At 42.8% G+C, this 14,443-nt stretch overlaps 1 protein-coding gene and 1 pseudogene across 7 annotated transcripts in view; one reads left to right on the top strand and one right to left on the bottom strand.

Annotated features, from left to right (window-relative positions):
- LOC147636109 (uncharacterized) overlaps nucleotides 1-3,266 on the bottom strand; it is a 132,236-nt gene extending 128,970 nt beyond the window's left edge. For 6 of the 7 annotated variants that reach the window (XR_015266490.1, XM_086801538.1, XM_086801542.1 and 3 more), the window contains exon 1: nucleotides 3,086-3,266. Coding sequence is in view for 6 of the 7 variants with exons in the window: in XM_086801538.1 (XP_086657664.1) it covers nucleotides 3,086-3,262 (177 nt within the window). In the remaining variant the exon portion in view is untranslated. The remainder of the gene's footprint in view (nucleotides 1-3,085) is intronic. The other variant, XM_086801540.1, reaches the window with a different exon arrangement.
- Nucleotides 3,267-3,979: 713 nt separating this feature from the next.
- Nucleotides 3,980-5,097, top strand: LOC147636108 (uncharacterized; annotated as a pseudogene).
- The last annotated feature ends 9,346 nt before the right edge of the window (nucleotides 5,098-14,443 follow it).

Genomic DNA, 14,443 nt, shown 5'->3' with positions numbered 1-14,443 from the left:
ATTAGCACAATCGAAATAAGTTTGGAACACAAAGACAAGCAAAACTAAACAGTCATCCACACTTGACACGGTGCTCATTGTCAACGGACAAGACCCTCCTCCACCTCTTGCAGAGTACTTATTTTATTGAAATGTGAATGAAAGTACAAAAGTCTCTAGCTGAAATAAAAAAAGGTACCTCAAATGTGCTCTCACTGCATTGACAATCCGAAACCTGGGCAACTTTCTCTATGCTTCTCCTTCAATTCCAGCACTACACAGGGTAAAATCTGTTGTGATGAGGGATGGTGACCTGCTTTGTTGCTCCTCTAGACTGAATCCGCTACTGCACGGCACTTGTGGGCTTGCATTTGCTAGCTCTAGGGGATGAAGTGGAAGATGACAAAGAATGAGGGGATTTGGGGCCTATTTAACGGGAAAAGAATGTGGGGATGAAGTGAATGGTGCCCTTCCGTCAACTCACCTAGCTGCCTACGCTTTGTGTCGACTCCCTGCCTCTGTCACCAGCTTTTGTAACTTACCCACTATACCAACTTCTTGGACTCGTGCATGTGTAATAATGGATTCTTTTGGAACCAGATGACATAGCAAGATTGTCTCTGAGGATACAGATGATGGGAATATTTGTCTCTCAGGATGTAGATGACAGTAATATTTGTCTCTAAGGATACAGATGACGGGAATACTAGTCTCTGAGGATACAGATGCCAGAATGCTTTCCTGATATGCAGATTTCTGATATCATTAAGGGTTAGCATCTTTTGTGTGTAACGGAACTCATCTGATGGATCAGGGTTATTGTGACTAAATTTTGAGTATATGGAATTGGAATAGATGATTTATCATCTAGAACATGCATTCATTCATCCTTGGCTGAATTTCTTTATATTTGTGTGCACATGTTTTGATGCCTACGTGTGCGTGGTTTTATGGTATGTATGTGTCCGAGGGTCCAGGACACTCAGGTAAGCCCAAGGACGGGAGTGCTGCATTAATCTAACATCAACAGGAGACTTTATGAGTTTTGCAAGCTTAGATGTGATCACATGGCTTAAAGCCATAAGTGTTCGCATGTATTTATAAATGGGGCCACGCTTTATTTAAAAAAGGCCGAACTCAGGGGACCAACCTTTATTAAAACGGGTGGACATCATTCATCAAGCGAGTGGAAGGGAAAGCAGGATATTAAAAACTTATAAGAGTGTTTATCAAAAAGCACATTAAAGCAAAGCAACATGACCCATATAAATAATAAGTGGTATGGGTTATTGTGGAATCATCAAGAGCAAGGCTGCTTCAACGCCATCATCCCGATCTGTACGGACTGTACGGCCTTGCGACATCATCTATACGACCATTTGAGCTACAGAGTCCGGACGCAGGGCACATGACATAATCACTAAACTCTACGACCGCCTATGTCATCAACACCACAGGACTGTTATACTGTATTAAAGCTTCCGGACCAGTACTGAGACCACTCCCACCCTTACTTCATCGCACAAGGATGTTCCCTTCGCCACCTACTTGAACACACGAGTGTTGATTCGGTGGTTTGCTTTTGCCAGGTAGTGCTCGCAGAAATTTTGTTATTGAGAAGACCTCTGAGGATACAGAGTTGCTGGCAAACAGGTGAGTGGACAGGATCACTGACGACAGGCCTTCGGGTGAGTCAAGGCATGCAAGAGACCCTTGTGTTGAGCCAAGGCTTTTGAATCCTACGGGCTACAAGGCCATCAACATCCACGACCTTTGGAAAGCTCTTGGGAGAACTTGAATCTTGTAGTCATAAGGAATCACTCCTCCTGGATTGTATTTGGTATTGATAAATCCTTGAAAGAAGAGGGGGGGGGAGGAGGGAGGGGGGAGGGTCGGCTCATAGCATTATTCCGGCCCCTAGTGTTGTGTCTTTTCTCCTTGTGTTGCTATTTGTTTGTTAATTCCTATGTTGTTAAGTGAATTCCGTTATATACACACCTCCTGCTGTTACACCCTCCGCTTACAATTGGCTTCCTTCAGCTGTGCCACTCCACCTTCGCAGGCCTACATCACTCACTTCTTCCCAACCAGTTGCTCGAGGTTCTCCTTCCAGCATGCTCGGGGCGGTTCTTCCAAACCGTTTTCATTGCTTCTTCAAACCTACTGCTCTCGGCGCTACTTCACTCATCACCTTCCCACCTACTTAAGCCCTCCATACCTGGGCTGGCATCCACGTAATCCCATCGTTCCATCTCTCTCCTCAACACTTCCATGCTTTTTCTCTCTTTAACAATCGTTTTTCCTCTAACACACATCTCACCCTTTCTCACACCACTTTGTGCATGACACCCCTTCCCTCTCTTCGACAACCTCCATCTTCTCAACACACATCTCTCTCTCTCACCCCTCACCTACTCTCTCTTTGCCGACAACCGCACACTCTCCTGGCATGAAATTCCATCATTCCTTTTCTTCTCTCTCATCACCATGGTTTCAGCAATCACCTATCTCTCTTCGCCATATTTACCTCCATGCCTTCCCTCTATCTCCACGCCCATATTTCTCCAATTTCCTCCTCTCATCGCCATGCAAAATCCTTCTCTTGCCGGCTGCAACGCATCATCACCTCCCTTTCATATGCACCATATTCGCACACTTGGCACCCTGCTGGCTGGCTGGCCCAAACATGGCAGCGCAGCGCCCATTTGGTACACCTGCACTGGTGCTGTTCTCTCTGCTCTCGTCTTCCATACCTGGAAGGCGGATTGGCCTCTGTAGAGCGAATCCATTAAGAATGTTCAGTAGTCTCCACATGAAGATTATAGCTAGGATGGATTGGTGGGAGACCTTTGCCTCAATGAGTGTGCTCTCATAAAATGAGGGCTGAAATGATTGCTGCATTGTTTATTGGGATAGCCTGTAGTCCATTGGTATAGCCATATTCAAGATGGCCTTCATCCTGCTATAACACACACGCACTCACACATTTTTCCTGCAAGAAGGATTGCAAGAGCACAGATTTGCAGGACAATATCAAATTTCCACACAACATTTGCCCCCAAAAAAAAAAAAAAGGAGAGATTTTGGGGAGTTTAATTCAAAGTACCGTGCTAAGGTCCGGCGGAGGAGGCATGGCATCATCATCGGGATCTCCTACATCTTTGGAGACTGATTTGGCGGGACTATCTTTGGCGGCAGCCGCTGCTGCTAATTTGGTGCTGCTCCTTCCAGGTGCCGTTTTAGCAGGATCCTTCTTGCTGTTGTCGCCAGGATCATTGGCCATGTCGCTCGCAATGCTCACACGTTACATGAGAAACGCATGCGCAGGCTTATTATTGTTCTTGCGATGCATGCATGGCAAACCATATACACCGTGTAAACATTTATACATACGTTTCGTTGTTTTGGTGGCGCGCACATCTTTGAATTGGGAGACTCTTTACACAAGCTCTTTTAGACCCCAACCTTTTTGCACTTTTCCAAACTCACTAGTTTTTCCAAACTCACTAGTTTTTCACGGTGATGCAACACTTGTTTTTTTTTATGACTTCAGAGTTGTTGCCTTGGGTAGCCTAACATCCTTGCAAAAAAGCATTAAAGGAAAAAAAAAATCACGTGGCATGTAAATAAAATTAAAATAGCTTAAAAACTCAACCGACTCAAAAAGCTCAATCAACTCAAATTTGAGTCCTAGGCAACGAGTTCATCTTCACGCATATACGCTAGGCTATACAAGGAGGTTGTGTCGATTTCTGCAGTGATCTACAACGATTTGCGGATGCGCCCCAGTCATGTTGGTCCTCCAGCACCTCAGCAACATACCCATCGTCCTACCCCTTGTTTCCACCGTCGAGGGCGATGACAGTTGCTTCCATCTCCTCACTCCCTTCTACGACACTGGAGACCTGCTCGGTAAACTTGATTGTCATCCCCCGCAATTCAAGCTTGATGACCGCGAGGCTGCTCCCATAGTGGCTACCTGTCGGAGCACTCAATCTCTATGGATTATTTGTCGGACCTGTGTGGCTCCGACAAGTCGCTATCAGATTTGTTCCAGTACACCGCTGCCCAATTGGTTTCAGAGTTTAAGATGAAGTTGGAAGATACCACCAAATTTGCTACGAGTGCTTCAGGGTTTCGTTTGAAGGAATTACAGACAAGGAACTGCACAAACAACCTGCTCACTACAGTATCATCACCTCATAGTGAGAGGAAACTTACTACACTCCCTATTGCACCCTTATACAATCTTCAGGTGTGGGCAAGTCGAGAGCATTCATGGAATTGAGCAAGGCGAGTGTTTACATTTATTATTGCAGCCTGGCAAGTAGCTCGTCAACAGCCTCCCCACCACTAAGGACAGTTGGTCTCGCAGATAAACATGTTAGCACATTCAAAGAACATGACATGGTGCTTTACTTGAAGGCATGGCTCCATGTGCTGGCTGCTACTGACATTAACACCACAGGGATGTCACCTGAGGTTTGGAAGGAACAGCAACTTCTTGATGAGCATGGTTGTCCCAAAAAGTGACCTTATGAGAAGAGGGTATTGGACGAGTGGGGGAAGCTACAAGCTCAATCTGACACACATGACCCATACAAAGGAGTTGATGCTGATAGTTATAACTTGCAAACTTGTAATGAAGCAATCGAGTCTATTGAAAATGCCTTAAAGAAGAAGTCCACCCATTGCTCGCCTGATGATTTGGAGAAGGAGAAGGTGTGTACCCCTTGTAGTGTGATCTTTGCCTTTGATGAAGCAAGAGGGTTGCAAATACCGAATCCAGAATCAAACTCGATAATTCTATGAAATCAGGAGGGCACTCAGGATTTTTTTTGCCCATCAGATCTTCTTTGTGATTATGCTAGACACTTCTGCAAAAGTGACCAATCTTTCACCCAACAAGCACAATGAGGACAGCAAAACAGGGCTATAAAGATGGGTTTCAAACTGCCTCATCCAATCTACTTCCTACCAAATATGGCTCTTTTCAAGCCAACTAGATGTCTGAGCGTTTCTGACTGCTTCCAACCCATGCATTGGATGAAGCAAGGTAGACCAATGTGGTCCGTAAGGGTTAAAAGTGATGGTGATCCTTCCAAGTATAGACACTAAAAAGTGTTCTACCCAACGCTGGATGCTGCAAATCATCTTCCAACTAGCTGGTGGTTGAGATCGGCCTGTATATTGCCCTGGCCTCCACTGTGCTACTACTTATGGAAGTTCAACATATCTTCAGAGCTACCTAGAGGCAAGTGTCGTGGTTCCCATGTGAGGGGACGCTATTGAGCCTCAATGCGAGTACCCTCTCCATGTCGACGGTGGCCACAACCTTACCATGCCCATGGAGGGTCCCATAGACCAAATCTCCAAGCTCAGTGTGGCGGCGTGCTCATGCGCGTCGTTCATGGCGCACATTATCAAGAAGGATCGAGAGATCTGTCACTCGCAAGACGATCCTCCTATTTTTCACATGGAAGACGAGACAAGAAGCATTGGAATCTAAGATAGATACCCAGGGGCAAGCTTGCAGACATGGATGCCTACGCTAAAACAGCACAACGGGATGGCTTTCTGTGCACGGACAAGGTAAGAGAGCTTATGTTGATGCATTTCATTAGATATATATATATATATATATATATATAAAGCGTCTACTTAAGACCCAATGGGTCTATGAGACCAAAGTGATACAATAACGTCCATGGAATATCTCATCATGGAATGGAAAATAAAACAGAAAGAAAACATAAACATAGCTATCTCACTGAGAGAGAGTTTACCTATAGATCTCTACTTTTGTTGGCATATGAAGACACAGCAAACCCTAGCAAGCATGCTTTCCTTCTAGCTAGGCCACTTTCAACGGCAGCAATGAAACAATAGTATATCGCTCTCAAAGACTGGCCAAATGTGAATAACAACATGGATCTAGAAGCTGTTTTCACAATGGCAAATAACATACCCATACCTTTCGCATATCCTCTCGGTTTTCATGTCACTAATTTTTGTTTTTGCCTGTGAGTCATGCCTTCCCTATAAAAAGAGAGCCTTTGCCATTTTCGCTTGGGTAGTATCCTTTGTGTAGTGTAGAGCATATTTGAAATGCTTGAATGGACATGAATTTGAAAGCATACTTGAAAGCAATGAATGGACATGAATTTGAAAGCATACTTGAAAGCAATGAATTTGAAATGGACATGAATTTGAAAGCATACTTGAAAGCAATGCTAGACTGACATCCGCAAAGATCGATGAGCTTGAAGCTTGTTCTTATGTTCAATGGGGATTTAAAAGTACCTCGCAAATTAGAAAATTACAAATTCATTACCACATTTGAAAATGAGTTTTGTATCATGAATCAATACATAGGACTAATGGCCACCTTCAACATTGAAGGTGTTTTGGTCCACTTTTGATATCGAAAGTGCTATTTGGGAAATGGGGGAAGGCCATGTTCTCTTATGTTTATTAAATTTCAGGGAGGACTGTGCCAACTCCCCATCATACTTTATGTATGGTTTTTTTTTTTAACTTCACTCACACAAATGAGCACAAAAAATCCTATAACTTAATGAATGACGTGTAACTCAAATTCAAATGTGGTAATGAATTTAGAATTATCTACATTGCGATGTACTCTGAGATCTCTGTTGATGTCCATCGATTCCTCACATCGAATATAATCATAGGCTTGATGTTCATACTCGTTTAAGCTCTATAAGCTGTTCATATAAACTTGAGAAAGACATGCATCCGAAGAAGACGTGTTGCAGAAATGGTATGGGTTGCAATGTCCAACTTCATTCAAGCGCTTCAAGATGTTTATATGTGACGGAAGGACACACGTTCTTTCAAAGTACGTTGACAACACACAGGTGCAAGCAATCAAGAGGATAAGGGTGCCTAAGCATTCTAGTTTACCTTGGGTAGCCTAAGATACTTGCACAAAAGCAAGCATCATGCTACCTAAGCTATAAATAAAAAACTATCTGCTCGAATTACGTCATCACGTGAAGGCTGAAGCTAACAAGGATATGGAGATGGATAGAGTTATGGAATTCCTGCGCTACAGTGCCGATCCGACCACTATCGCTACCCTCCTGCTTTCCTGTGCGCCCTTCTTGCCCTCACTGATGCTTTTGGCCTTCAACTCCCCTTCCTTCACGTCGCACCTCCTTGACCCGTTGGTTTCCCACCCCGACTCCCCCAAGGCCCAAGGCCTATGCCTCCCTCTACTTCTCCCTCATATCCAAAGACCGTTCTACACATTGAAGTAGAAAAAGAAAAAGTAGTTGCTATTGTTGGTAGTGCAAGTAGTAGCCTCCACAATGAGAAGTCCGACAGCTTCACCCTCTTCACAAGCCCCCTCAAGAGCTCCCAAATAGATGAAAGCATTTGCTTCAAATCCTTTGATGAGGTAAGCGCAACCCTCGTAAAAGGTTTTATACTCTCTCTCCTTTATTTATGCACCTAGTCTCTATGTGTTGTGAATGGAAAAATTCATGTGTGCATTGGAGGCAAAGAACAAGGTTACTAGCGCAGGTTGCACACTACTAGAAGCAGCGAGTCTCAATGATTTCTACAACCTACCATGGTACCCACAACAACAGGAGGATATCGTCGAGAAGGCTATTTGTAACTACCAGTCGATTGGGCAATACACTTTGATTGGTGGCCACTGAATAGAGCTATCACTCTAAAATGTATGAAGCTCTTTACAGTTTCCTAAGGAGGAGACGAGAGGATGAGGAATTGCAGAACTACTTGCTGGAGCAGTTTGCCAAATCTTCTTATCAAGGCATCAATTTGGGAAGCTCTGAGACAAAGGGGGGGCTTCGTTCCTTAGGTTTGTGGCAGCAAGGATTGTTTTGAAGAAGAAAAGCACTCTAATGTCCTAGAAGATCCTGGAGTGGGTACTATAAATGAAGAACGAGCATAGAGTGAACTTGACTGGAATGACGCTAGAAAGTATGGAACTACATATGCAAAACATCGGAGAAAAGCATTAGACCACATACTTGTGTGGACAGCAGTGGGTCATCCTATTGCTCAGGATGATAGAGGCATTCACTTGGGAGAGCCTACAATAGAAGCAAAGTTACCTTGAAGCTCTGACGTCAAGCAAAAAGGGGGGAAGTTAAAAAGAGAAAAACTGAGGGGGAAGACACAGAGAAAACAAAGAAGCAAAAGCAAATGCTATAGCCAAGAAGCTGGCTGAGAAGAAAGTCAGGGAAGACATAAAAGGAAGGAAAGGGAGGAAGTCACTCAGGCAGGCAGATGAAATCAAGAAAGCTAATAAAAATGTTTAAAGATAGTTGGAGGTAACAGAAAGGGAAAAAAGAGTCATGGAAAAATTTGATCAAAGACTCCAAGAGGAGGCAGAGTAAATGCAAAAGGAAGCCCAAGAAGAAAACCAGAGAGGATGCTTAGTGGAAGGAGAAGGAACATAAAGCTCAAGAGAAGAAGGCAGAGGCAAGAGCCAGAAAAGGGAGGGAAGTTGTAGCTACCCTAGAAGCTGAGAAAGCAAAGGAAAGAAATTCTTATGCCTCACAATATATCTACCTCTTCATAGATGATCGCAAGGGCATCAAGTAGAAAGAAACTATGCAGAAGCTTGCAAGAAAGGGCCTCTCCATAGCCCCCTCTCCAAACTTCACATAGACTACAAAGTCTTTGAGTCAAAACACAAGCTTTAAGGTAGTGCACAGCTCTTGAAGCATGCCCTCTTTAGGTTTAGCTATTTGATCAAGCTACCTCAATAGCCACTTGTTGCAGGAGAAGCTTTGCCTGTATCTTAATTTTATTCCTGATTTGGATGCTTTTTACAGGAGAAGCTTTGCATGTACCTTACTTTTGTTCCTGATTTGGATGTTTTTTTCCAAATTGTAGCTTTGGTAACAAGGTTGAAGATAACTCGTGTGCACCGGCACAGCAACGGTTATAGCTCTACATTAATCAGTGATCATGAAACAATATCACACAAGACTCATCACATCATCAACTTCAGTATTGCAAGCTGACAAAGGTATTCTTATTTTTCTCTCTTTTATATTCAAATAAATTAATGGCCGCCTTCAACACTAAAGGCGTATCTTTGGTCCACTTTCGATACCGAGAGTGTTATTTTAGAAACAGGGGAAGGGAACGTTCCCTTATGTTTATAAATTTTGGGGAAGACTGTGCCAACTCCCCGCTATACTTTATGTATGGTTTTTTTTTCACTCACACAAACAAGCACAAAATTCATATGACTTGAACAACATGTAACTCAAATATAGATGTATTAACCAATTTATAATTATCCTTTTTGTGAGGAACTTTAAGATCTCCATCGATCATAAGCATAGGCGTGCAGTTCATCGCTCGTCGCGATAATGGACATGCCTCTAGCACCCTTTCCAAGTAACTTTACATATTCATATTTGTTCAATCACTTTAAGATATTTATAAGTAAAATTGCACGATATCTTATAAGTAAAACTACATGATTGTATGTTTCTTAATTTTGAACTTCACTTTCGAGATATGTCAATCAAAACCGCCAAACTTTTGTTATAGGTAATATGGCAAACCAAAACTTAGCAAAGACATGCCTCCGAAGAAGACGTGCTATAGAAATTAGGACTTCGAGGAAAAGAAAACAACTGCTCATGCCAAACGCTTCCACGTAGTATAACGTGGAGATGTTATATATAAGCAATGGCGTTCTAAATGTGATATTGTTTCCGGCAACATTATTGCAGTATGTCTTGGATGCGACATGTGTTCGTTTCTAACAAGGCAAATATGAAGCTAGAAAGTGCACTATTATTGGATGCTACAGACAAATATGGTGTTAAAGCACACTGGTGTGCTTGCTACAACTATAAAAAGAATATGACTAGGCAAGTACGTATAGTGTCCCTACTTCCAGATTACATGCAACTAGCTACAAACCCAACTTCTTAGCATCCTAGATGTGTCAATGAGCGTCACTTCCATAGCGAATGCCATCACAAGAGGCATTTTGGAGAGAAGATCTATACTAGACAACTACCTAATCTATTGGTCGACTGATTTCAACGGAGCTCGCATATCAAAAGACCTAGCCTCTGGACCAGTTGCAAGCATAATTGCATATAATATAGTGAACAATCCAATTATAAAGAAGTACAAGACGCTCGCAGAACGTCCTCACAGAAGGCTAGGCATGTGTGTACTTTCACCAGACATTGTAACCAACATCATCAACAAGAACCATGTAGAGAGAGAGAGAGAGAGAGAGAGAGAGAGAGAGAGAGAGAGAGAGAGAGAGAGAGCTAGCTATGGAGATTTGAGCTACTAGTTTTGGGGGGAATGGAGTGTAGAGTGATGTTGGAGTGGATAATGGAGTGTAGAGAGAGAAGATGGAGGTGAAAAAATCTCTTTTTTATACAAAATGGTTTGGTTTGGGTTTTTAGGGAGGGGAGAATCACTTTTTTAAATTTTTTGAAAAAATCCATTTTAAGGGTTTTTTGACCCACGAGATTGATGGGGGCTAAAAATGATGGAGCCCCCCTACTTTTAGTTAACTACCCCCCTAATTTATGAAGGCCAACCCCTACTTTTTGAACCCCACATTTGTATTAATGAGGAAGACAAGGCTAGTTTCCCCCTACTTTTGGAGGAGACCAAATGTACACACTTCTCTCTTCCAATTGGTCCATTGCTAAAATGAGGGTCATTCTTCTCCTCACCATCCTCTACACCCCCTCACATACCCTCTCCTCCTCCATCACCAAAACTTCCTTCACCACCCCCACCCCCACCCTCCATCTTCATCTAGGCCTTCCCAAACCCCTCAAAGATATACCCTCGACATCAACAAGGCCCCCACACTTCCTCGATGCCACCCTCGCCATCGTAACCTCTCCCTCGACTGCTCCTCCACCCTAGTTCCATTACTCCCTTCCCCTACACCCTTGGAGGAAGGCAAGATTCCCCCACCACCCCCGTAAGAGCATGAAGAGGTGGACCTACCCCTTAACCCCCTCAACTGGCATAACCCACTGGATCGTACAGAGTTCAAGTAGGAAATCATATCCTACTCGGTCGATAACTTTAACACGCCCCCATCATGAGTGTATATGCATGTGCACAAGAGAGAGGGGGAGGGAAAGTGGACCATTATGGAAGTTAGTTGACAGACTTGTAGCATTTTTAAGATCACTCCACTCTAAGCTTATCCATATGTTCAAATCATCCAACAGTTCCAACAAAATCATCCTAAAATTCCCAATGTGTCAAAAATAACTTTCATTTAGCATCTTCCTTAATTATACTTTTTGAAGGTTACAATTGCCATTGTGTCTTCATGGATTGTGAATCTCTCTAAAAAGGCATCTTTTAACTCTAGGTTCAATGACCCTTTAGATGTTTCCTCTAACTCCAATATCCCATAATTTCCATTGTGATGGATGCAAGAGCATCTGTTAGTTTTCATGGTAGAGTTGCACAACTCTAGTGTAGAAGCTATGGTAGATCAAGAAACTCCATGGCTGTGAGTAGTAGTAGTAGTAGTAGTAGTAGTAGTAGTAGTAGTAGTAGTAGTAGTAGTAGTAGTAGTAGTAGTAGTAGTAGTAGTAGTAGTAGGAGGAGGAGGAGGAGGAGGAGGAGGAGGAGGAGGAGGAGGAGGAGGAGGAGAGAGAGAGAGAGAGAGAGAGAGAGAGAGAGAGAGAGAGAGGCTTAGAGAGATACAATGATTGCACGACTCAATGATCAAATTGATTTATTGTGTTAAAGATTCACCAAGTACATGCTTTTGTAGGCAAGCAGTCTTATCTTTTGACCTATTCAAACACACTAGAGAATGACACATGGTGAGGTACTAGCATCACTGTTTATTGTGTTAAAGATTCCTCACCAAGTACATGCTTTTGTAGGCAAGCAGTCTTATCTTTCGACCTATTCAAACACACTACAGAATGACACATGGTGAGGTACTAGCATCACTGTTTATGTCATACACACTTATGTTATCCACGCTTAGTAGTAGTAGTAGTAGTAGTAGTAGTAGTAGTAGTAGTAGTAGTAGTAGTAGAGAGAGAGAAGCTTAGAGAGATACAATGATTGCATGACTCAATGATCAAATTGATTTATTGTGTTAAAGATTCACCAAGTACATGCTTTTGTAGGCAAGCAGTCTTATCTTTTGACCTATTCAATCACACTAGAGAATGACACATGGTGAGGTACTAGCATCACTGTTTATGTCATACACACTTATGTTATCCACTCTAAACAATTCACATGCACACTTATACACATATATTTAAGCCCTTTTATAGGTTATTCACACAAACGGGTACACTAATATTGAAGCTCCAAAGCCCAACAAACCCCCTTGTGGGAGTGTGATGAGGAGCCTTCACTAGTCACAAATACACATGCTACAACTTTGGTAAGAACTTGGCTTGTTCCTGGTTTTACAAGCTCGTGTAACGTGGGTTCATAGGATGGTAAGCTTGGCTCAGGCGGACTTAGAGGCCAAGGTTTCACTGGGAGTTAATGGTCCAATGACCTATATTGGTTTATGGTCCAATGACCTATATTGGTTTCACCCTCTTGGTTTAAAGAAGGATAACGTGGGAGTGGAGCCTTTTATGGCACACAAAAGGCAACGAACATATAGAAAGTGACACAACGGACATTCATTTTGGGGACGTCTCAGGCAGAGAACCCATGACACAAATATTTTTAAAAAAAACACATAAATTTTTTCGAGGAAGAGGAATCTCTTGCTTGCAAGAGTGTCGATGCCTTTTACGGCAGCATTTCCACAACTTCGAGACTTGGGTGTCATGCACGGATGATGACTTGAGTCATGAGAATGTATTAAGTGTCTGGCAATACCTATGGTGAGAAGGCCCATGAAGAATCAGCAAAAGCAGAAAGTCTACATCCATCTCCATGCCTCAAAAACTATACTCTTGTTGCAGATAACAAGAATCGGCACGCGCAGAGCGATTAGAGAAGAGAAATCGTCGATGATTTTGCAATCGGAGGCAAGATCAAAGTTTATGATCGTGCGATCAGAGGCACCGGCGGCAAATCGGCCGATTGGAGGCATCGAGATTGGGATTGGAAGAGGGTCGATTGAGCGGAGAAGGCTGGCGATTGTTGCAGGAGGCAGCGATCGAGCCGATTGGATGGGATCGATCCTCAATCATCCGGCGTAATCCTCGATCGGACATAGCAATCGGTGATTAGAGGCACCCGATTGGTGAAGTGGGCGATGATTAGAGTTGTCGATCTTATCCTGTACGTGATACGGTGGATTGGCGGATAGCAACAGAGCTTAATGCTGTAGTGATGGTCAAGTCAGCCACATTCATGCTTTGCCTCAGCATAGACAATGTCCACGTGGCCGGACCCTAGTGGAACAGGTCACTACACAAGAGCCAATAGCACGGAGATGATATCAAAGAGCCGTAGGTGTGCCGTTACGCGGTTTGGGAAGCACATAAGTTGTACTAAAGTAGATGGGCAAGGCAGGCACTCTAGATCTCATGCATAGGCTCTCATAGCAAGTCAGTTTTTATGGTAGAGTTAAGCAACTCTAGTGTAGAAGCTATGGTGGATAAGAAACTCCATCTCTAAGAAAGAAAGAAAGAGAGAGAGAGAGAGAGAGTGCTGCACAACTCAAGATTGATTGTGTTGCAAGTACATACTTTTGTAGGCAAGAAGCCTTACCCTTTTTGACCTATTCAAACACACTAGAGAATGACACATGGCAAGGCACTAGCATCATTGCTTATGTCACCCATTCTAAGAGTGTGTTATCCATCATTGCTTATGGGAACCCACTCTACGTTCCCATACACACTTACACACACATATTTAAGCCCTTTTAGAGGCTATTCACACAAACAAAATACACTAACATGAAGCTTCGAAATACCCAACAACATCAAGATTAGGTGTGTAGTGTTAAATGCCTCTTCTCTCTCTCTCTCTCTCTCTCTCTCTCTCTCTCTCTTTTTCTCCTCTCTCCATCAAGAGCATAAAGATTATGTGTGTAGTGTTCTATGTCTCTATGCACTATTTTGCTATATACTCTCTCTCTCTCTCTCTCTCTCCTCCACACACACACACGCACGTGCGCACACACACACACCCCCCCAACATACACATGTCTATATACACATACACACACATGTCTATATACACATACACACACATGCATAAAGATATTATATGCATACATATATACATACATATATGCATACATACATACATACATATACATGTGTGTGTGTGAGTGTTGTGTGTGCAAACTATATTGCAGAACTTATAGTATTTTTGTGTGTTGTTTCAAGTACTACATCACATTTTGTTCACCTAAACTAGTAGAAAGCATCTCCTAACATCAATAGAGCTTGTGATAGATTCTTCATGAAAACATTTGTGTGCATTTAGCTAAACACAATGCCAAGCATAG

The sequence above is a fragment of the Cibotium barometz genome, chromosome 8 (genome assembly GCF_041138505.1).
Source record: "Cibotium barometz isolate CiBa-2024 chromosome 8, ASM4113850v1, whole genome shotgun sequence".
In the NCBI taxonomy this organism is placed as follows: domain Eukaryota; kingdom Viridiplantae; phylum Streptophyta; class Polypodiopsida; order Cyatheales; family Cibotiaceae; genus Cibotium; species Cibotium barometz.
The sequence above is the reverse complement of the archived record's forward strand: the minus strand, read 5'-3'. Positions and strand labels throughout refer to the sequence as shown.